Raw genomic sequence first — 22500 nt, 5'->3', positions numbered from 1 at the left:
CGTCTTCCAGGATGTTACACTTGTTGCACAATCTGTCTTCTTGTGGAATATTTAAATATCTACCTTTCTCAATCTTTAGGTCATGCGCGCTTATTCTGAGTTTCGTTAAAGCTTGTCTGTGTTTTGTATCTGATATATTTAAAAGGTAGGTTTCAGTTTTGTACTCTGCTACAATCGTATTGTAAAATTTTAGCTTTAATGTTTTTTCTCTTTTCTCTTTTCAGTATTTGATATATTCATTTTCTAATTTTTTATACACGACGTATTTCAGTCTATGATACGTTGAATGTGAATTGATTTTTCCAAATGTGATCAAGGCCTATAATTTCGAGTATCTTTTTAACAAAAATCAACCATGGGGAAGTTGTATTTTCTTGTTGGTACATGGACTTATATATTTTGTTGATGAGGGAAGTTTCTGGTAATTGAATAATGTGAATCCAATATGTAATAATTTGGCACATTATCTTTAAACTTATTGGGAATCTGCCCAGTTCACCTAACACTTGAAGCACCATAGCTTTTTTGTGTACTCCAAGTAATTGCTTACAGAATTTAATGTGTAATTTTTCATGTGGAAACTTATTCGATAAGCAGTCGTCAAAAAGGTGTGCTAAATCGAAAGAATCATCCGGTTTGACTTGGTAAGGTAACCATACCTCCGCCCCATAAATCGATATTGGCGTTATCAAAGTATCATATAGTTTAGATATGGTACCTGGATTGATGTTGATAGCTTTGAATGTGTGTGTGTGTGTGTGTGTGTGTGTGTGTGTGTGTGTGTGTGTGTGTGTGTGTACCTACCTATTGTAGTCTACTGGGGTTGTTTTTTTTGTTGTTGTTTTTTAAAATCTACCATTCTCTTCTCTCTCTCTCTCTGCCTCTTCCCCAGGTACAAACCGGGTTTGGACGTCTGGGCAGCCATTATTGGGGATTCGAGGCTTCTGGGGTTGTCCCAGATATGGGTTAGTGGTGTGAAGTCATTCTGTGTTAGTGTGCATGTGTGTGTGTGTGTGTGTGCGTGCGTGTTTGTGTTACATATATATATATATATATGTGTGTGTGTGTGTGTGTCTGTGACCGTGTGTATCTATATGTGTGTGTGTGTGTCTGTGTGCCTTTATATGTGTGTTTCTGTGTACCTACCTATGTGTGTGTGTGTGTGTGTGTGTGTGTGTGTGTGTGTGTGTGTGTGTGTGTCTATATTTCTGTTTGTGTGTCTGTGTACGTGTTTCTGTGTGTGTGTAACTGCGTATCTATCAATATGTGTGTCTGTGTATATCTGTGCGTGCATCTGTGTATATATTTATGTGTGCATTTGTGTATCTATCTACGTGTGTGTCTGTGTATCTATCTGTGTGTCTGTGTATCTGTGTGTGTCTGTGTATCTATCCATGTGTGTCTCTGTTTATCTGTCTGTGTTATGTGTGTTTATCCGTCTATGTGCGTGTCTCTGTGTCTTTGTGTGTGTCCGTGTATCTGTGTGTGTGTGTGCGTGTGTACCTGTCCGTGTGTGTGTGTCTCTGTGCCTATCTATATGTGCGTGTCTGTTTATCAATCTGTGTGTGTGTGTGTGTCTGTGTACCTGATTCTCTCTCTCTTTCTCTCACTGTGTGTGTGTGTCTGTGTGTATATGTATATGCATCTATGTGTGTGTCCGTGTCTATCTCTTTCTGTGTGTGCGGGTGTGTCTGTCTGTCTGTGTGCGTCTGTGTGTTTGTGTCGCGCGCTTGTGTGTTCATGTGTGTGTGTGTATCTATGTGTGTGTACCTCTCTATGTGTGTATGTACCTACTTATCTGTGTGTGTGTGTGTGCCTATCTGTGTTTGTGTGTATATATGTGCGTGCGTGCGTGTGTGTGTGTGTATATATCTACCTATCTGTATGTGTGTGTGTGTTTATCTGCCTATCTGTGTGTGTTTTTTCTCTGTGTGTGTGTGTGTGTTTGTTTGTTTGTGTGTATCTACCTATCTGTGTGTGTGTGTGCGCGCGCGCGCGCATATCAGTGTTTGTGTGTGTCTGTGTATCTACCTATCTGTGTGTGTGTGTATCTACCTATCTGTGTGTGTGTGTTTGTGTGTGTATCTACCTATCTGTGTGTGTGTATGAGTATGTACCTACCTATCTGTGTGTGTGTGTGTGTGTGTGTGTATCTACCTATCTGTGTGTGTGTGTGTGTGTGTGTGTGTGTATCTACCTATCTCTGTGTGTGTGTGTGTGTGTCCCTCCCAGTGACCATGGCCAAGGGCATGGGTAACGGGTTCCCCCTGGCCGGGGTGGTGACGACCCCGGAGATCGCGGCGGTGATGGGCAAGGCCCTGCACTTCAACACCTTCGGGGGCAACCCGGTGGCCTCCGCTGTCGGCTCTGCTGTGCTGGACGTGAGTGTAACAATAACAATAATAATGGTTTATTCAGTTTCTGCAGGCCATCTGGCCCATATCAACAGGAGAAATGCTTGAAGATAGCACACAAAAAAATATGAAGTGAGTGAAAAAGAAGTTTTTACTGCTAAAATCATGTGCACGTCAAAAGACACACCTGGTTCCATGTGACAGGACGTGAGTGTGTGTGTGTGTGTGTGTGCGCGCGTGTGTGCGTGCGTGTGTGTGTGTGTGTGTGTCTTAGGCTGAAAAGGGAAGAGGAAGGCAGGAGAAAAAAAAAAACAACAACAAAAAACCTTACCCCAAAACGCTGGACTGACAGCGATTGATTGATTGATATGGATACTTATATAGCACCTATCCTCGGTCGGAGACCAAGCTCTAAGCGCTTTACAAACACGGGAGTCATTTACTCAACAGGCTGCCTACCTGGGTAGAGCCGACTGACGGCTGGCACTGGGCGCTCATCATTCGTTTCCTGTGTCATTCAATCAGATGTCAGGCACGCACACCTACACACTCAGACAAACTTGTAACATTTAACATTTTACGTGTGTATGACCGTTTTGTTTATTTACCCCGCCATGTTGGCAGTCATACACCGTTTTCGGGGTTTGTGCATGCTGGGTATGTTCTTGTTTGCACAACCCACCGAACGCTGACATGGATTACAGGATCTTTAATGTGAGTATTTGAGCTTCTGCGTGCGTATACACACGAAGGGGGGTTCAGGCACTGGCAGGTCTGCACATATGTTGACCTAGGAGATGGGAAAAATCTCCACTCTTTACCCACCAGGCGCCGTTACAGAGATTCGAACCCGGGACCCTCACATTGAAAGTCCAACACTTTAACCATTCGGCTATCGCGCCCGTTGCAGAATGATGATCGATGAATTGAACTGACGTTCATCGTCTTCAGTGATCGATGAATTGAACTGACGTTCATTGTCTTCTGTGATCGATGAATTGAACTGACGTTCATTGTCTTCTGTGATCGATGAATTGAACTGATGTTCATTGTCTTCTGTGACAGATGAATTGAACTGACGTTCATTGTCTTCTGTGATCGATGAATTGAACTGACGTTCATTGTCTTCTGTGATCGATGAATTGAACTGACGTTCATTGTCTTTTGTGATGGATGAATTGAACTGACGTCTGTGATCGATGAAATGAACTGACGCACATTGTCTTGCCCTTCTCCGTGCTGCAGGCGATTGAGGAGGACGGGTGTCAGGCCCTGTGCTCCGAGGTGGGCACCTACTTCCTGGAGGAGCTGCTCAAGCTGAGGGAGGACTACGAGGTCGTGGGAGACGTCCGGGGGAAGGGGCTGATGATCGGCGTGGAGATGGTCACCGACAAGGTACATGATATGGACCACCACGTATGTGTGTTTATGGGGGTTGGGGTGGTGTGGGTGGGTGGGTGGCTGTCTGTGTGTTGGGTGGGGGGTGTCAGTGTGTGTGTAGTGATGGTCACTGACAAGGTAGGTATAGACCACCACGGGTGTGTCTGTTGGCGGGTTGTGAGGAGTGTGGGGGTGGGTGTTTGTGTGTGGTGTGGTGTGGTGTGGTGTGGTGTGGTGTGTGTTTCTTGTTTCTCTTGCTCTTATTCTTCCTTTTTCCTGTTCTTCATCTTCTCGAGAGATTGTGTATATTTTCCATTTCTTTAAACCCAAAAGACATCATTGCCCCCCATGTTTCACCCAGGCGTCCAGAAAGCCGCTGCCAGCGGAAGACATGAGCGCCATCTGGGAGGAGACCAAGAACATGGGACTGCTCTTGGGCAAAGGGGGGCTGAACGGAAATGTAAGTCAGCGCTTCAGTTGTGTGTTTGTGTAACCTGGGACTGTTGTTGAGCATATGGGGGGGGGGGGGGGGGGGGGGGGGGGGGGGAGCTGTTTATAAGTGTAATTCAGCACTTAAATTCTGCTGTTGTTGTTGTTGTTGTTACTGTTGTTGGGACTGCTGTTGGGCAAAGGGGGGGGGGGGGGGGGGGCTGCACGGAAATGTAAGTCAGCGCTGCTGCTGTGGTGGTGGTGGTGGTGGTGGTGGTGTTGGTGTTGTGTGTTTGTGTTACCTGGGACTGTTATTGAGCAAAGGGGGGGCGGGGGGGGGGGGGGGGGGGGGGAGGAGGGGCTGTTTCGAAATGTAAGTCAGCACTGAAGTGCTGCTGCTGTTGTTACTGTTGTTGGGCAAATTGGGGCTGTTTGGAAATGTGAGTCAGCACTTCAATGCTGGTTTCGTTATTGTTGTTACTGTTCTTTCTTCGGATTGTTGTTGTTACTGTTCCTGGGATTGTTGTTGTTACTGTTCTTGGGATTGCTGTTGTTACTGTTCCTGGGATTGTTGTTGTTACTGTTCTTGGGATTGCTGTTTGGGATTGTTGTTTGGGATTGTTGTTGTTACTGTTCTTGGGATTGTTGTTGTTACTGTTCTTGGGATTGTTGTTGTTACTGTTCTTGGGATTGCTGTTGTTACTGTTCTTGGGATTGTTGTTGTTACTGTTCTTGGGATTGCTGTTTGGGATTGTTGTTGTTACTGTTCTTGGGATTGTTGTTTGGGATTGTTGTTGTTACTGTTCTTGGGATTGTTGTTTGGGATTGTTGTTACTGTTCTTGGGATTGTTGTTGTTACTGTTCTTGGGATTGCTGTTTGGGATTGTTGTTACTGTTCTTGGGATTGTTGTTTGGGATTGTTGTTGTTACTGTTCTTGGGATTGTTGTTGTTACTGTTCTTGGGATTGTTGTTTGGGATTGCTGTTGTTACTGTTCTTGGGATTGTTGTTGGGGATTGTTGTTACTGTTCTTGGGGATTGTTGTTGGGGATTGTTGTTACTGTTCTTGGGGATTGTTGTTTGGCATTGTTGTTACTGTTCTGGGGATTGTTGTTTGGCATTGTTGTTACTGTTCTGGGGATTGTTGTTTGGCATTGTTGTTACTGTTCTTGGGATTGTTGTTGGGGATTGTTGTTACTGTTCTTGGGATTGTTGTTTGGGATTGTTGTTGTTACTGTTCTTGGGATTGTTGTTGTTACTGTTCTTGGGATTGCTGTTTGGGATTGTTGTTTGGGATTGCTGTTTGGGATTGTTGTTACTGTTCTTGGGATTGTTGTTTGGGATTGTTGTTGTTACTGTTCTTGGGATTGTTGTTGGGGATTGTTGTTGTTACTGTTCTTGGGATTGTTGTTTGGGATTGTTGTTGTTACTGTTCTTGGGATTGTTGTTTGGGATTGCTGTTGTTACTGTTCTTGGGATTGTTGTTGGGGATTGTTGTTACTGTTGTTGGGGATTGTTGTTACTGTTCTTGGGGATTGTTGTTACTGTTCTTGGGATTGTTGTTGGATTGTTGTTTGGGATTGTTGTTGTTACTGTTCTTGGGATTGTTGTTTGGGATTGTTGTTGTTACTGTTCTTGGGATTGTTGTTACTGTTCTTGGGATTGTTGTTTGGGATTGTTGTTGTTACTGTTCTTGGGATTGTTGTTGTTACTGTTCTTGGGATTGTTGTTTGGGATTGTTGTTGTTACTGTTCTTGGGATTGCTGTTTGAGATTGTTGTTTGGGATTGCTGTTTGGGATTGTTGTTACTGTTCTTGGGATTGTTGTTTGGGATTGCTGTTCTTGGGATTGTTGTTTGGGATTGTTGTTGTTACTGTTCTTGGGATTGTTGTTGTTACTGTTCTTGGGATTGTTGTTTGGGATTGCTGTTGTTACTGTTCTTGGGATTGTTGTTACTGTTCTTGGGGATTGTTGTTGGGGATTGTTGTTGGGGATTGTTGTTGGGGATTGTTGTTGGGGATTGTTGTTGGGGATTGTTGTTACTGTTCTTGGGGATTGTTGTTGGGCATTGTTGTTACTGTTCTTGGGATTGTTGTTGGAGATTGTTGTTACTGTTCTTGGGGATTGTTGTTGGAGATTGTTGTTACTGTTCTTGGGATTGTTGTTGGAGATTGTTGTTACTGTTCTTGGGATTGTTGTTGGAGATTGTTGTTACTGTTCTTGGGATTGTTGTTGGGGATTGTTGTTACTGTTCTGGGGATTGTTGTTACTGTTCTTGGGGATTGTTGTTGGGGATTGTTGTTACTGTTCTTGGGGATTGTTGTTTGGCATTGTTGTTACTGTTCTTAGGATTGTTGTTACTGTTCTTTGGATTGTTGTTGGGGATTGTTGTTGGGGATTGTTGTTACTGTTCTTGGATATTGTTGTTGGGGATTCTTACTGTTCTTGGGATTGTTGTTGGGGATTGTTGTTACTGTTCTTGGGATTGTTGTTACTGTTCTTTGGATTGTTGTTACTGTTCTTGGGGATTGTTGTTGGGGATTGTTGTTACTGTTCTTGGGATTGTTGTTGGGGATTGTTGTTACTGTTCTTGGGATTGTTGTTACTGTTCTGGGGATTGTTCTTGGGGATTATTGTTGGGGATTGTTGTTACTGTTCTTGGGATTGTTGTTGGGGATTGTTGTTACTGTTCTTGGGGATTGTTGTTGGGGATTGTTGTTACTGTTCTTGGGATTGTTGTTGGGGATTGTTGTTACTGTTCTTGGGGATTGTTGTTGGGGATTGTCGTTACTGTTCTTGGGATTGTTGTTGGGGATTGTTGTTACTGTTCTTGGGATTGTTCTTGGGGATTGTTGTTACTGTTCTTGGGATTGTTGTTTGGGATTGTTGTTTGGCATTGTTGTTTGGCATTGTTGTTACTGTTCTTGGGGATTGTTGTTTGGCATTGTTGTTACTGTTCTTGGGATTGTTGTTACTGTTCTTGGGATTGTTGTTTGGCATTGCTGTTACTGTTCTTGGGGATTGTTGTTTGGCATTGTTGTTACTGTTCTTGGGGATTGTTGTTGGGGATTGTTGTTACTGTTCTGGGGATTGTTGTTACTGTTCTTGGGATTGTTGTTTGGCATTGTTGTTACTGTTCTGGGGATTGTTGTTGGGGATTGTTGTTACTGTTCTTGGGATTGTTGTTGGGGATTGTTGTTAATGTTCTTGGGGGATTGTTGTTGGGGATTGTTGTTACTGTTCTTGGGATTGTTGTTGGGGATTGTTGTTTGGCATTGTTGTTACTGTTCTTGGGATTGTTGTTGGGGATTGTTGTTTGGCATTGTTGTTACTGTTCTTGGGATTGTTGTTGGGGATTGTTGTTACTGTTCTTGGGATTGTTGTTGGGGATTGTTGTTACTGTTCTTGGGATTGTTGTTTGGGATTGTTGTTACTGTTCTTGGGATTGTTGTTTGGCATTGTTGTTACTGTTCTTGGGGATTGTTGTTGGGGATTGTTGTTACTGTTCTTGGGGATTGTTGTTACTGTTCTTGGGGATTGTTGTTACTGTTCTTGGGGATTGTTGTTGGGGATTGTTGTTACTGTTCTTGGGATTGTTGTTGGGGATTGTTGTTACTGTTCTTGGGACTGTTGTTGGGGATTGTTGTTACTGTTCTTGGGATTGTTGTTACTGTTCTTGGGGATTGTTGTTGGGGATTGTTGTTACTGTTCTTGGGATTGTTGTTGGGGATTGTTGTTACTGTTCTTGGAATTGTTGTTACTGTTCTTGGGGATTGTTGTTGGGGATTGTTGTTACTGTTCTTGGGATTGTTGTTTGGGATTGTTGTTACTGTTCTTGGGATTGTTGTTGGGGATTGTTGTTACTGTTCTTGGGGATTGTTGTTACTGTTCTTGGGATTGTTGTTTGGCATTGTTGTTTGGCATTGTTGTTACTGTTCTTGGGATTGTTGTTACTGTTCTGGGGATTATTGTTGTTACTGTTCTTGGGATTGTTGTTGGGGATTGTTGTTACTGTTCTTGGGATTGTTGTTGGGGATTGTTGTTACTGTTCTTGGGATTGTTGTTTGGCATTGTTGTTACTGTTCTTGGGATTGTTGTTTGGCATTGTTGTTACTGTTCTTGGGATTGTTGTTTGGCATTGTTGTTTGGCATTGTTGTTACTGTTCTTGGGATTGTTGTTGGGGATTGTTGTTTGGCATTGTTGTTACTGTTCTTGGGATTGTTGTTGGGGATTGTTGTTTGGCATTGTTGTTACTGTTCTTGGGATTGTTGTTACTGTTCTGGGGATTATTGTTGTTACTGTTCTTGGGATTGTTGTTGGGCAAAGGGGAGGAGGGGGGGGGGGGTGAGGAGGGCCTGTACAGAAATGTAAGTCAGCACTTCATTGTTGTTTTTGGTATTCTTGTTGTTTGAAATGGTTACATATGTATTGTTTTCGTTGTCTTGGTCATCAGCATCATCTTCCTTCCCACCCTGTGTCGTTGAATGCTTCACCTTCTGCACCTTCAGTTAACTGCGTGTACACACGGGAGAACTTGGCCAAGGGAAATAACTGCAGGCGCTTCGACTTGACGGGATACATCGGTTGCTCCTCTTTGCTCCTCCGCCTCCCTTTTTCTTCGTTTGTGGGCTGCAACTCCCACGTTCACTCGTATGTACACGAGTGGGCTTTTACGTGTATGACGGTGTGTGTGTAGGCAGCCATACTCCGTTTTTGGGAGGTGTGCATGCTGGGTATGTTCTCGTTTCCATAACCCACCGAACGCTGACATGGATTACAGGATCTTTAACGTGCGTATTTTGATCTTGTGCTTGCGTATTCACACGAAGAGGGAGTGTGGGAGGGCGTTCAGGCACAAGCAGGTCTACATACATGTTGACCTGGGAGATCGGAAAAATTTCCATCCTTTAACCAGTAGGCGTCGTTACCGAGATTCGAACCCGGGACCATCAAGTCCCACGCTTTAACCACTGCGCTATTGCGCCGGTTGCTCTTTGATCCATTTCCGCTTTTAACCTTTTTCGGGGATGGTAGGGAGGCGGGGAGCTTTGCAGACGGTGGATTATCCACACACTAACTGCACTGCAGTGCGATGCATTACAATTTGATATAAGACACCGTGTGTTACTGTGTTTGTGTTTTTTTTTTCCTCCAGTGTTTCAGGATCAAACCCCCGATGTGCATCACCAAAGAGGACGTAGACTTCTCCATAGCTGTCATGCGGATAGCTCTGGACAAGTACACCAGCAGCAAGTGACTCGGAACCCACAAGTACACCAGCACCAAGTGACTCGGAACCCACAAGTACACCAGCACCAAGTGATTCCACAAGTACTCCAGCATCCAGTGAACCCCCGACAGAACTTGCTTGCTGCTTGTAATTGTGTGCGTTCCATGTCACGCATGCTTGTGTAACAATAGATTGTGTGTGTGTGTATAATATGCGCGCATAACTGTGAACCGAAGAAAACAGACACAACTTATCGATACATAAATTAAAAAGTAAAAAAGGAAGAAGTTGAACAAACATGTAAAAAAACGGGTCACCTGTTGGGGTTGGACCAGAATGTATCAAAGACTTAACATTCGTTCAGCACGTTATTTCCCCTTACCAGGAACACTGTGAATAAAGTAAGAATTTTTTTAATTGTTTATTTGCCATACATTATCCACCTTGGTTCTCATAACTGTGAACCGAAGAAAACAGACACAACTTATCGATACATAAATTAAAAAGTAAAAAGGAAGAAGTTGAACAAACATGTAAAAAAACGGGTCACCTGTTGGGGTTGGACCAGAATGTATCAAAGACTTAACATTCGTTCAGCACGTTATTTCCCCTTACCAGGAACACTGTGAATAAAGTAAGAATTTTTTTAATTGTTTATTTGCCATACATTATCCACCTTGGTTCTCTTTTCGTTTGCGTTTTGTTTTTACGTTCGTGTATAATTAATCAGACTTGTAGTATAATCAATTTATTTTCCAATTCTTGAACCGATCAATAACATTGCTAGCAGAGTGTGTGTGAGAGATTTAAAAAAAATTTTTTTTTTTAATGTATTTTGTAAGCCTGTTTGAGAAAACGTAGTAAGCTCGTCTGTAACAATGAGCAACAATGTCGAATGTTGGATGATTTTTTTTTTTTTTTTTTTTTTTTTTTGCAGGTTATGTTTACTGATCTTTGTATCCCTTTGCTGGCTGATGTCGATAACGGAAGCTGAATGATGATGATCTCTTGAAATTGTGGGAAACGTTTCAAGTTTGATTCTCTGCCGTGATTTTTGGTGCTACAATGATTGTGTTTTGTTAACATTCCTTTTTCTTTGTAAATGGGCACTTTGATTCTCTCACAGATCACACACACACACACACACAACCACACCCCCAACACACACACACACACCCCCCCACACACACACACACCCAACACACACCCCCACACACTCACCACACACCCCCAACACACACACACCCACCCACACCCACCCCCAACACACACACCCACACCCCCAACACACACCCCCAACACACACACACACACACCCACCCAACCCCCCCCTCCCAACACACACACCCACACCACACCCACACCACACCCACCCACACCCCCCCACCCACACCAACCCCCACACCCACCCACCCCCACACACACAACCCCTCCCCACACACCCACACACACAACGCCCCCACCCACCCCCCCCACACACACACACACACACACACCACCCCCCTCCCCATCCCCAACACACACGCCCCCAACACACACACACACCCCCAACACACACACACACACACCCACCCCCAGACACCCCCACCCCCACACCTCCCCAAACCCCTCCCCCCCCCCCACACACACACACGCCCCCAACACACACCCACACACCCCACACACACGCCCCCAACACACACACACACACACACCTCCCCCCACACACCCCTCCCCCCCCCCACACACGCCACCAACACACACCCAACACACACACCCCCAACACACACACACCCCCAACACACACCCACACCCCCCCAACACACACCCACACCCCCCCAACACACACACCCCCCAACACCCCCCCCCCCACACACACACACCCCAACACACACACACACCCAACACCCACCCACCACACACCCACACCCACCCCCAACACACACACCCCCAACACACACACCCCCAACACACACCCACACCCCCCCCCAACACACACACACACCCACCCACCCAACCCCCCCCCCCAACACACACCCACACCACACCCACACACACACACACCCACCCACCCACACCCACCCCAACCCCACAACCCCTCCCCACACACCCACACACATAACGCCCCCACCCCCCCCCCCCCACACACACACACCCCCCACCCCCCCTCCCCGCCCCCAACACACACCCCCAACACACACACACCACCCCCAGACACCCCCAACACACCACCCCCACACCTCCCCAACACACCACCCCCCACACCTCCCCAAACCCCTCCCCCCCCCCCACACACACACACGCCCCCAACACACACCCCCCCCACACACACGCCCCCAACACACACACACACCAACACACACCCAACACCCACCCCCCCCCCCAACACACACCCACACCCCCCCCCCAACACACACACACCCACCCCCACACACACAACCCCCCCCCCCACACACACACACACCCCACCCCACCCCCAACACACACACGCCCCCAACACACCCACCCCCACACACACACCGCCCCCCCCCCACACACGCCCCCCCCCCACACACCCCCAACACACACACACCCCCCACACACACATCCCACAACCCCCCCCCCACACACACCCACCCCCCCACACACACACACACCTCCTCCCACACACCCCTCCCCCCCCAACACACACCCCCCCCAACACACACCCCCAACACACACAACACCCCCCCACCCCCATCCCCACACACACACACACCCCAACACACACACACCCACCCAACCCCCCCCCCCACACACACCCCAACCCCCACACACACCCCCAACCCCCACACACACAACCCCTCCCCACACACACAACGCCCCCACACCCCACCCCAACACACGCCCCCAACACACACACACACCCCACAACCCCCCCCCCCACACACACACCCAACACACACGCCCCCAACACACACACCCACCCACCCCACACACACACCCACCCACCCCCACACACACACACACGCCCCCAACACCCCCCCCCCACACACACACCCCAACACACACACACCCACCCAACCCCCCCCCCCCACACACACACCACACCCACACACACCCACCCACACCCCCCCCACCCACACACACCCCAACCCCCACACACACAACCCCTCCCCACACACACAACGCCCCCACACCCCCCCCACACACCCACACCCCCCTCCCCACACACACAACGCCCCCACACCCCCCCCACACACCCACACCCCACCCCCCTCCCCAACACACGCCCCCAACACACACACACACACGCCCCCAACACACACCCCCCCAACACACACCCCCCCCAACACACACACCCACAACACACCCCCACACACACATCCCACCCCCACACACACACCCCTCCAACACACACACCCCCACACACACCCCCGACCCCCCCCCACACACACACACCCACCCACCCCACACACCCACCCACCCCACACACACACACACGCCCCCAACACCCCCACCCCCCCCACACACACACCCCAACACACACACACACACCCAACCCCCCCCCCACACCCACACACACACACCCCAACCCCCACACACACAACCCCTCCCCACACACACAACGCCCCCACACCCCCCCCACACACCCACACCCCCCTCCCCACACACACAACGCCCCCACACCCCCCCCCACACACCCACACCCCACCCCCCTCCCCAACACACGCCCCCAACACACACACACACACACGCCCCCAACACACACCCCCCCAACACACACATCCCACCCCCACACACACACCCCTCCAACACACACACCCCCACACACACCCCCGACCCCCCCCCCCACACACCCACCCCCAGACACCCCCAACACACACACCCAGACACCCCCACCCCACACACACACCTCCCCCCCCCACACACGCCCCCAACACACACCCCCAACACACACAACACCCCACACACGCCCACCTCCTCCCACACACCCCTCCCCCCCACACACACACGCCCCCCCAACACACACACACACCCCACACCCCCAACACACACACACACCCCCCACACAATGATTGTGTTTTGTTAACATTCCTTTTTCTTTGTAAATGGGCACTTTGATTCTCTCACAGATCACCCACACACCCAACACACACCCACCCCCACACACACCCCCCACCCACACACCCCCCACCCACACAACCCCTCCCCACACACACCCACACCTCCCCCTCAGACACCCCCAACACACCCACCCACACACACACACACACACACCCCACACACACACCTCCCCCCCCCCAACACCCCCCCACAACCCACACACACCCAACACCCCCCCCACACACACACTCCTCCCACACACCCTCCCCCCCCCACACACACACCCACACCCCCCACACACACACACAATGATTGTGTTTTGTTAACATTCCTTTTTTCTTTGTAAATGGGCACTTTGATTCTCTCACAGATCACACACACACACACCCACCCATCCCCCCCCAACACACCCACCCACACACACACACCTCCCCCCAACACACCCCCACAACCCCCCAAACACCACACACCCCAAACACCCCACACACCCCCAACACCCCCCCCCCCCCCCACACACACACACACGCCCCCAACACCACACACACACACACCCCCCACACACACACACACCCAACACACACCCCCCCCCCCAACACACACGCCCCCGTAATTCCAAACAACTGTAATTCTTACTGTGCGATTTGGCTTTTTGTGTATGGCCGTTTGAAGTGGTTGTATAGACAGCGTGTAATGCAGTCGGGTGAATAGTTGTGAAGGCAGTGATTTTCAATACAAGTGTTCCAAGGATGACCGTGTTTTGTTTTGCTTGTAGGACTTTTCTGTATTTCTGCACGCAAGAAGTCCGTGTGTGTGGAACGGTCGAAAAAAGACTGGCTGAATTGCTTCGGAAAGCTTAGGACTATCTTATACACATGTACACACATACACTGTCTAGCCAACCGACCACGCACACCAACTCATACAGACAACACACAAACAACGCGAATACACACACACACCAGTGACCATTACAACATCAATTGTCCTCTCTCCCCCATCTAGTACTGCCAGCCATCTCCCGCAACCCTCAACACCACCCCATTCCAACACACACACAACCACCACCAGTGACCATTACAACATCAATTTTCCTCTCTCCCCCAGCTCGTACTGCCAACCATCTCCCGCAACCCTCAACACCACCCCATTCCCCCAACACACACATACACACACAAACTCTGACACACAGGCGTCTAGGAGCCCAAACAGCGGCGAAAAAAACAAGAAATGCAAAGCCTTCAAGACTCACTTGTGATAAATTAAGTCCCCTAGCATTAATTACAGAGTAATTTCCCTTTTTCATTATCTGCACCAAAATGTTTGCAAAATTAATAAAAAATTCCATGCTTAGCAAAAGTTCCTGTTTGAACAAAAAATAATGACTGCTCTTGTTGTGTCAGAATATGAGATCAAAGTGCCAAGTTTAGAGAATACAAAAAAAAATATAACAGTAAATGCAGTTTGCATATAATTAGGCTTTTATTTTTTTGTGCCCATTCCAGGTGCAATATTGTTTTAAACAAGATTGGAAAAAACTGAATTTCCTATTTTTATGCCAAATTTGGTGTCAACTGACAAAGTATTTGCAGAGAAAATGTCAATGTTAAAGTTTTCCACGGACACGCAGACACACACACACACACACACACACACAGACAACCGAACACCAGGTTAAAACAGACTCACTTTGTTTACACAAGAGTGAAAAAAACCCACACGCACACATCCCCCCCCCCACCCCCCAAGAGGCCGTAGCAGGGAAATAAAAATAAATGAGTGTGCACCACAAGCTGCCAAGGGAGGTCACCCTTGCTTCAGACACCGCTCCATTAGACCTCATCCACTGTTTGCGCTGCTGCCCGGGCAATTAGAAAGATGAATGGATCGCAAGACAGGTTCCCGGGTGCCGGCAGTAACAAACCTTATCAGACCGCCTTCAACGTTCTACCTACGTCTGTGGTTGTGGGTCCTAAAAGTGGGTGTTTGTCCTTATTTTGCACATTCAGCACTACAGTGTTATTTGATTATCAGTTTGATTAATTTTCTGTCCTAATCCCGCTTCCACCCCACCCCCCAAACCCTCCCCCCCCGCACCCCACGACTTCCCTTCACCCCCTCTTACATACACCCTTGCAATATTATGGTTTTCCTTCTCCAACTCTCATCTGCATTTTACATTTTGTATTCATTCTTTTCCACATTCTGTTCTCTCGCTCTCTTCCTTCCTCAGTCCACTTCCCCCTCCCTCCCTCCCTCCACCCTCAACCGGCCCCTTTTTCGGTTGAATAGTTCTTCCCCTGTCATTGATTTACTGAAATGACGATTTCTAAGTAGTGATGATACTAATCAGAACGATAGAAATGATAGAAATGGTATTTGTTTCCAGTCGAGTATCATCTTAGATGTACAGACTATGAATAAATAAAAGAACATTTCACGTCGCTCGGCTTATCAGATTGACGTAAGCTCAACTGGGACAACAACAAAGTGAAAGCCGTATGATCAATGGTCTCATCTGCAATGGGATTTCATTTACAGCTTTGTATCAGAATCAGTAGCTCAAGGAGGCGTCACTGCGTTCGGTCAAATCCATATACGCTACACATCTGCCAAGCAGATGACTGACCAGCAGCGTAACCCAACGCGCTCAGGCCTTGAGAAAAAATAAATAAATAAACAGCTTAGTCTTTTGTGAAGGACTGACTCTCCGACTAGCAGGCAAAATTGCACTGGCTTTTAGCGATGCAGCCTCGGGGGGACTAGTTGGCCTTGAGGACCATCCCAACGCCGACTGTCCTAAAAACCTTGGCCAAGAATGCCGGGATTTAACTTGGGCAAGACACTCGACGAATCAAATTCTACCCCCAGATAGTCAGAAACAGAAATTTGCCTCTTCTGCTGCTCTGATGGTCATAGTTGGATACGAAAGACTTATATAATCAGTGATCGGCATCGAATCCTGAGGAATCGAACTGCTTTTTCAACCTTTTAACTAAGTGTAAATAATTAGGGAAGGGATAAACTTCCGGCCAACGTACAGAAGGGTTTATGCACTTAATTTTTTTCGGGCACTTTTTTTTTGTTATCCCAAGTTTGGTTTCTAATCATATCCAGAAAATCGCGTTTTACTACTGGGCAAACGTTGACCCAAACTGATCCAAGATGTTTTCAGAGCTTATTTGTTAATTAGAAACAACTGACAACGATATTTGACAAAACTTTATTAAGATCGTTGTAAAGAGGGACAGTGTGTGAATGATCTACGCGAACTATCGTTCTTTGTAATGAAATAGCAAAAAGACTAACGCGGCAGACTTTCTAACTCTCAAAACAAGAAATGACGGCCACCGCCAACGTAAAGAAAGAGGTCACCCGCAACAGACCAATACGCTTGGACAGAGCAGACCACTCCGAAATAGATTTATGATATATTCCCTTTCACACAACACAGACATACCCAAATTTAAAAACAATAAAGGACCTCACTAATTTTCCCAAACAATGCTTTCCTTCCCTCCTTTTCCAACCTGAACCCACTAGAAAAAAAAAATGGTAAAAAAACAAAAAAAAACAAAACAAAAAAAAAACCCAACTATATTTGAAAGTAATATCCACGCACCACTTTCTCACTCACCTTCATTTAAGTCCTGGGTCCTTCCGATGTCCAAGCTGAGTTTCCTGGTCTCTGTCGACGACGTTGAGGCAGGGCTGTGTCCTAGACTTAAGTGTTCCTGTGTCCTGGAGATGTATTTCTGTGTCCTGGACATGTGTTCCTGTGTGTCCTGGAGATGTGTTCCTGTCTGTCCTGGAGATGTGTTCCTGTGTCTGGTCATGTGTTCCTGTGTCCTGGACATGTGTTCCTGTGTCCTGGAGATGTGTTCCTGTGTGTCCTGGAGATGTGTTCCTGTGTGTCCTGGAGATGTGTTCCTGTGTGTCCTGGAAATGTGTTCCTGTGTGTCCTGGAAATGTGTTCCTCTGTGTCCTGGAAATGTGTTCCTGGAGATGTGTTCCTGTGTGTCCTGGAGATGTGTTCCTGTGTGTCCTGGAAATGTGTTCCTCTGTGTCCTGGAAATGTGTTCCTGTGTCCTGGACATGTGTTTCTGTGTCTTGGTCTTGAAGTGTTCTTGTGTCCTGGACATGTGTTCCTGTGTCTTGAAGTGCTCCCTGTGTCTTGAAGTGTTCCTGTGTCCTGGTCTTGAAGTGTTCCTGTGTGTCCTGGACTTGGAAGTGTTCCTGTGTCTTGAAGTGTTCCCTGTGTCTTGAAGTGTTCCTGTGTCCTGGTCTTGAAGTGTTCCTGTGTGTCCTGGACTAAGTGTTCCTGTGTCTTGAAGTGTTCCTGTGTCTTGAAGTGTTCCCTGTGTCCTGGTCTTGAAGTGTTCCTGTGTGTCCTGGTCTTGAAGTGTTCCTGTGTGTCCTGGTCTTGAAGTGTTCCTGTGTGTCCTGGTCTTGAAGTGTTCCTGTGTGTCCTGGTCTTGAAGTGTTCCTGTGTGTCCTGGTCTTAGTGTTCCTGTGTGTCCTGGACTTAGTGTTCCTGTGTGTCCTGGACTTAGTGTTCCTGTGTGTCCTGGACTTAGTGTTCCTATTTGTCCTGGACTTAGTGTTCCTATTTGTCCTGGACTTAGTGTTCCTATTTGTCCTGGACTTAGTGTTCCTATTTGTCCTGGACTTAGTGTTCCTATTTGTCCTGGACTTAGTGTTCCTATTTGTCCTGGACTTAGTGTTCCTATTTGTCCTGGACTTAGTGTTCCTGGGTCTTAGTGTTCCTGTGTGTCCTGGACTTAGTGTTCCTGTGTGTCCTGGACTTAGTGTTCCTGTGTGTCCTGGACTTAGTGTTCCTGTGTGTCCTGGACTTAGTGTTCCTGTGTGTCCTGGACTTGAAGTGTTCCTGTGTCTTTAAGTGTTCCCTGTGTGTCCTGGTCTTTAAGTGTTCCCTGTGTGTCCTGGTCTTTGAGTGATCCCTGTGTGTCCTGGTCTTGAGTGATCCCTGTGTCCTGGTCTTCCCTGTGTCCTGGTCTTGAGTGATTCCTGTATGTCCTGGTCTTGAGTGATTCCTGTGTGTCCTGGTCTTGAGTGATTCCTGTGTGTCCTGGTCTTGAGTGATTCCTGTGTGTCCTGGTCTTGAGTGATTCCTGTGTGTCCTGGTCTGGGAGTGTTCCTGTGTCCTGGACTTGGGAGTGTTCCTGTGTCCTGGACTTGGGAGTGTTCCTGTGTCCTGGACTTGGGAGTGTTCCTGTGTCCTGGACTTGGGAGTGTTCCTGTGTCCTGGACTTGGGAGTGTTCCTGTGTCCTGGACTTGTCCTGTGTCCTGGACTTGGGAGTGTTCCTGTGTCCTGTGTTCTGGTCTTGAAGTGTTCCTGTGTGTCCTGGTCTTGGTGTTCTTGTGTCCTGGAGTGTTCCTGTCCTGGACTTTGACTTGAAGTGTTCCCGAGTGTCTTGGTCCAGATGGTTCCTCCAAGCCACGCTAAACAATGAAAGCTGCAGATGAGGAAGACCCCATGTTTAAGTCTCTGGCCGCATGATCTGATGAAGGCTGTCTGTGGGATGCGAGTGAGGTTTTATTGGTGTCGGAGTTCCATCCATCGACACACCCACATTTACTTATTTCTTCAGCCTGGAGCAGCTTCACCACTATCACGAAACATTTAGTGTTATTGGGGATACGTTTTAACTCAGTACGGCCAGTCCTCTTTACACAGACCCCTCGGATGTCCAGTGGGTGTCTGAATGACTCAACATTTAGCTTCCGTCGTCAGAATTGTGGTATTCTTTGTCAACATTCACCTCTTCAGTATAAGAACCTTCCGCTTGCAATATTTTGACGCTGTTAACCGTCTCTTTCGCCGTTCGTATGACAAATAAAAATATATTTCCAATCCAAATGCTGCGCCGCATGGGCTATTCAACAATACATTGTCAACGGGAGACTTCGAAGTATTTTTATCGTCCAAGAACCTCAAGCTCTGCGCTCTTTTATATCAATGAAAAACATTTTAAATGACAAACGTTCACAACACATTCACACAATTTTAACGAAATTTTGAAAATAGAAATAAACATTCCTACCCAGACTTCCCCTTCCCCCCCCCCCCCCCAAACTAATGATTAATTGCATACGGATAAGGACTATGAGTACGAAATTCTGACTAAGAGCACACACTTGCACTTGCAAAAATGTTAATAATGGTCAAAGTTATGACCACTGAACATTAATGGAAGAAGACGGACTAGCCTCAACAAAAAGGAGGCAAAGCCACCAGGGCTTACAGGTAACTGAAGGTAATTTGAAATTTGGTTTTCTTCGCTCGAAACAATTCACAACATGTACTCCTATAGAAATAAATCAATTTTTGTCCGGACATGAATCTTTTTCCTTGTCTTTCCGAAAAATACAACCGAAAAGTTCGAATGAAATAACGTTTTCTTGAATGCAAAGAACACTGAAAAATACAATTTTAATTATATCAAAATGATCATACCTCAAAAAGTTGTGCGGAATTGGATACATGTTGTCCTATTTTAGCATTCTAGATTAGTGCACCTATTGGTTACATTTTCATGATTTGAGGGACGAAAAACGGAAAAAAGCAAGATGGCGACAGGTTAGTTTAGTGACTAGATATCAAAACTGAGTGAAAATAACGTACAAATTAAGAGTGAAAATCCATTGACATTGGGTTACATCAATGGTAAGTATGTTTCACACATGCACAAAAAATTACTGGTAAAATAGGTGCAATAATTCAGGATGCTAAAATTCGGACTTTGAAAAATACTTTTTTTGATTATATCAAATGGGTCATACCTGAGCAACTTGCGCGAAATTGGATACCAGTTCTTGCACCTCGGTTCTCTCGGGTTTGTCACGGTGCTCCATGCTTTTTTTTCTTTTTTTTTTTAAAGAAAAAAAAAGAAGAAAAAAAAAACTGGTCCAGTGAAGAGCCAGCTGCTGGCACAGAGTTTCAGTTTGCGTCACTGCATCTCACCCGAAAGACTAAACGCTCAGTTCGATTTTCCAGTCAAACTTGCGAGGAAGGACGAGACCGGAATTCGAACCCACATCCTCACAGACGGGCACAGACGGGCACAGACGAGAGATGTGTAGCCTCTGTCAAGCGAACGGCAGAGGTTTGCCACAACAGCTGGGTGAAAAAAATCTGCTTGCCTTGCCGTCTGTGTTCGAGTGTGGTTGAAAGTTTGGTCCTGCCCAGCCTCGAGTCGTGAGTGAGTGGACAGCTCATGGGGGCTAATGGGCAGACTTCACGCATTGCACGTGAAGACCGAAATACCTGCCTTGTGGGGCTAGAGCAAGAAAAAGACAGGTGTCAGGTCATCGTGTACAAAAAAATCTACAGGCCTCGACACTCGTTACAAAGATTACTGCTAAAACTTTTCGGGCTGGGGAAAATTGCACAAGCTACAATCCTCGGAGTACTGAAAGGGTGGTTTTTTTTCAGGCAATTCATACCACAATTTACCTACTCTTTTACGAAGTCCTTTAAGTAATTTTCTGTAATTGTATTTCGATTTCTTTTTTTTTTCTTCAGATTTCACCCTCATTTGCCCAGTTTCCCCCAACTCTCCATTCATTCACATCTCCCACCCCTTCTAACCGATAATACTCAAATGTATACATAAATACTTTAACAAAATGTCTTCAGTCACAGATATGTGTGACGGGACATTAAACAAAATTCCTCCTCTTTACCTTCTTAGTGTGGATGACAAAGGTCAAATGATTGTTATTTATATCAGCATTTGCTCCAGGAATTTTGGATGCTCAAACTGGACATTACCCTGACAGGGTTTCAAGTGGGTGTGTGGCCTGTTGGTTTTGCGGTTAATGCACTCCAGTAGGAAGCCAGTGTCCACGGGGTGGGTAGCGAGTTAAAGGACACAGTGGCTGATGTCCTCAAGATCAAGTTGTTCCGGGCTGGGGTCTGGGTTCAGTGAAGGTTGTGCTGGAGAAGGTGAGTGCAGGGGCCGTATTCACGAAACCATCGTGACCTGCGGGTAAATGTGTATCTGCGGGTAATCTCCCTGAGCCAAAGTAAACTAGCCAGAGGGTAAACAATACCCGGTATTCAGGAACACAAGAGCCTTCCTGCGGGTCTACAAACCCGAAGGCAAATTTACCCTTACTACCTTCAAAGGGTTACTGCCCATGAAGCAGAGGTAAGTTTGGTGGATCCTTCTGGAGCACTGTTTTTTGTTGAGGAAAAACAAGCGTGCTTTGTGGATAGCACGTCACGTGTTTTGCGAATTCTTTCGACACTGCTCTGAACTGTGGTGTGGTGAGAAGTAAAACTGGGAGCATGTGTGGAAGGGAATCACCGGGATATTTAACGAGTGACGATGGGTTTAGCTGCCGCACTGCAAGCGTCTTGAGAGCGAAGGTACATTAACTCACTCACTACGGCCAGTCCTCTCTTCTCCTCTACACAGACCCCTCGGATGTCCAGTGGGTGTCTGAATGACCCAACCTTTAGCTTCCGTCGTCAGAATTGTGGTATCTTTGTCAACATTCACCTCTTCAGTATAAGAGCCTTCCGCTTGCAATATTTTGATGGTGGTAATTGGGGTGAAACGCTGTTGACGTCGTCTCTTTCGCCGTTCGTATGGAGAGAGTTAAACTGAACCCGCAGGTCTGTACCATGTCAAAGGTAGTTAACTTGCCTGAAGGCAAAATGAATTTTGGTTCGAGGCCCATAATCATGATTATACCTTCGAAGAAGGAATTTTACTCCCTCCACAACCATATCTTCAGTCGTGGTCTGGGTGCTAGTATTTCGTTTGAGACGATAAACCGAGGTCCAGTATTCAGCATTCACTTATCACATGTAAAAACAACAAACAAACAAACAAACCAGAGCAAACAATGGGTTGTCTTTGGCAAAAATATCTGTAGAACAATTCACAGTGATAGTAAATGCAAACACGTTTGCAGACAGAAAAAGAACAGAAAATGAAATGAAAAGAAAAAGAAAGAAAGAGAAAGAAAGAAAGAAAAAGAAAGAAAGAAGGAAGGAAAGAAAAGAAAACTGTGGCGATGCCCTCTCCCAGGGG

General features: G+C 46.8%; 1 protein-coding gene across 2 annotated transcripts in view; it reads left to right on the top strand.

The window, feature by feature from the left end:
- LOC143285700 (alanine--glyoxylate aminotransferase 2, mitochondrial-like) overlaps window positions 1-10566 on the top strand; it is a 42254-nt gene extending 31688 nt beyond the window's left edge. Inside the window, exons 10-15 of one of the 2 annotated variants that reach the window (XM_076593103.1) lie at window positions 893-965; window positions 2233-2381; window positions 3600-3749; window positions 4096-4194; window positions 9319-9453; window positions 9487-10566. In XM_076593103.1, coding sequence (XP_076449218.1) covers window positions 893-965; window positions 2233-2381; window positions 3600-3749; window positions 4096-4194; window positions 9319-9420 — 573 coding nt within the window. In that variant the 3' untranslated portion in view covers window positions 9421-9453; window positions 9487-10566. Of the gene's footprint in view, window positions 1-892; window positions 966-2232; window positions 2382-3599; window positions 3750-4095; window positions 4195-9318 lie in introns of both variants that reach the window. The other variant, XM_076593102.1, reaches the window with a different exon arrangement.
- The last annotated feature ends 11934 nt before the right edge of the window (window positions 10567-22500 follow it).

This window comes from Babylonia areolata, chromosome 9 (genome assembly GCF_041734735.1).
Source record: "Babylonia areolata isolate BAREFJ2019XMU chromosome 9, ASM4173473v1, whole genome shotgun sequence".
NCBI lineage: Eukaryota > Metazoa > Mollusca > Gastropoda > Neogastropoda > Buccinidae > Babylonia > Babylonia areolata.
Note: the sequence above shows the minus strand (reverse complement) of the source record. Positions and strands in the feature narration are given on the sequence as shown.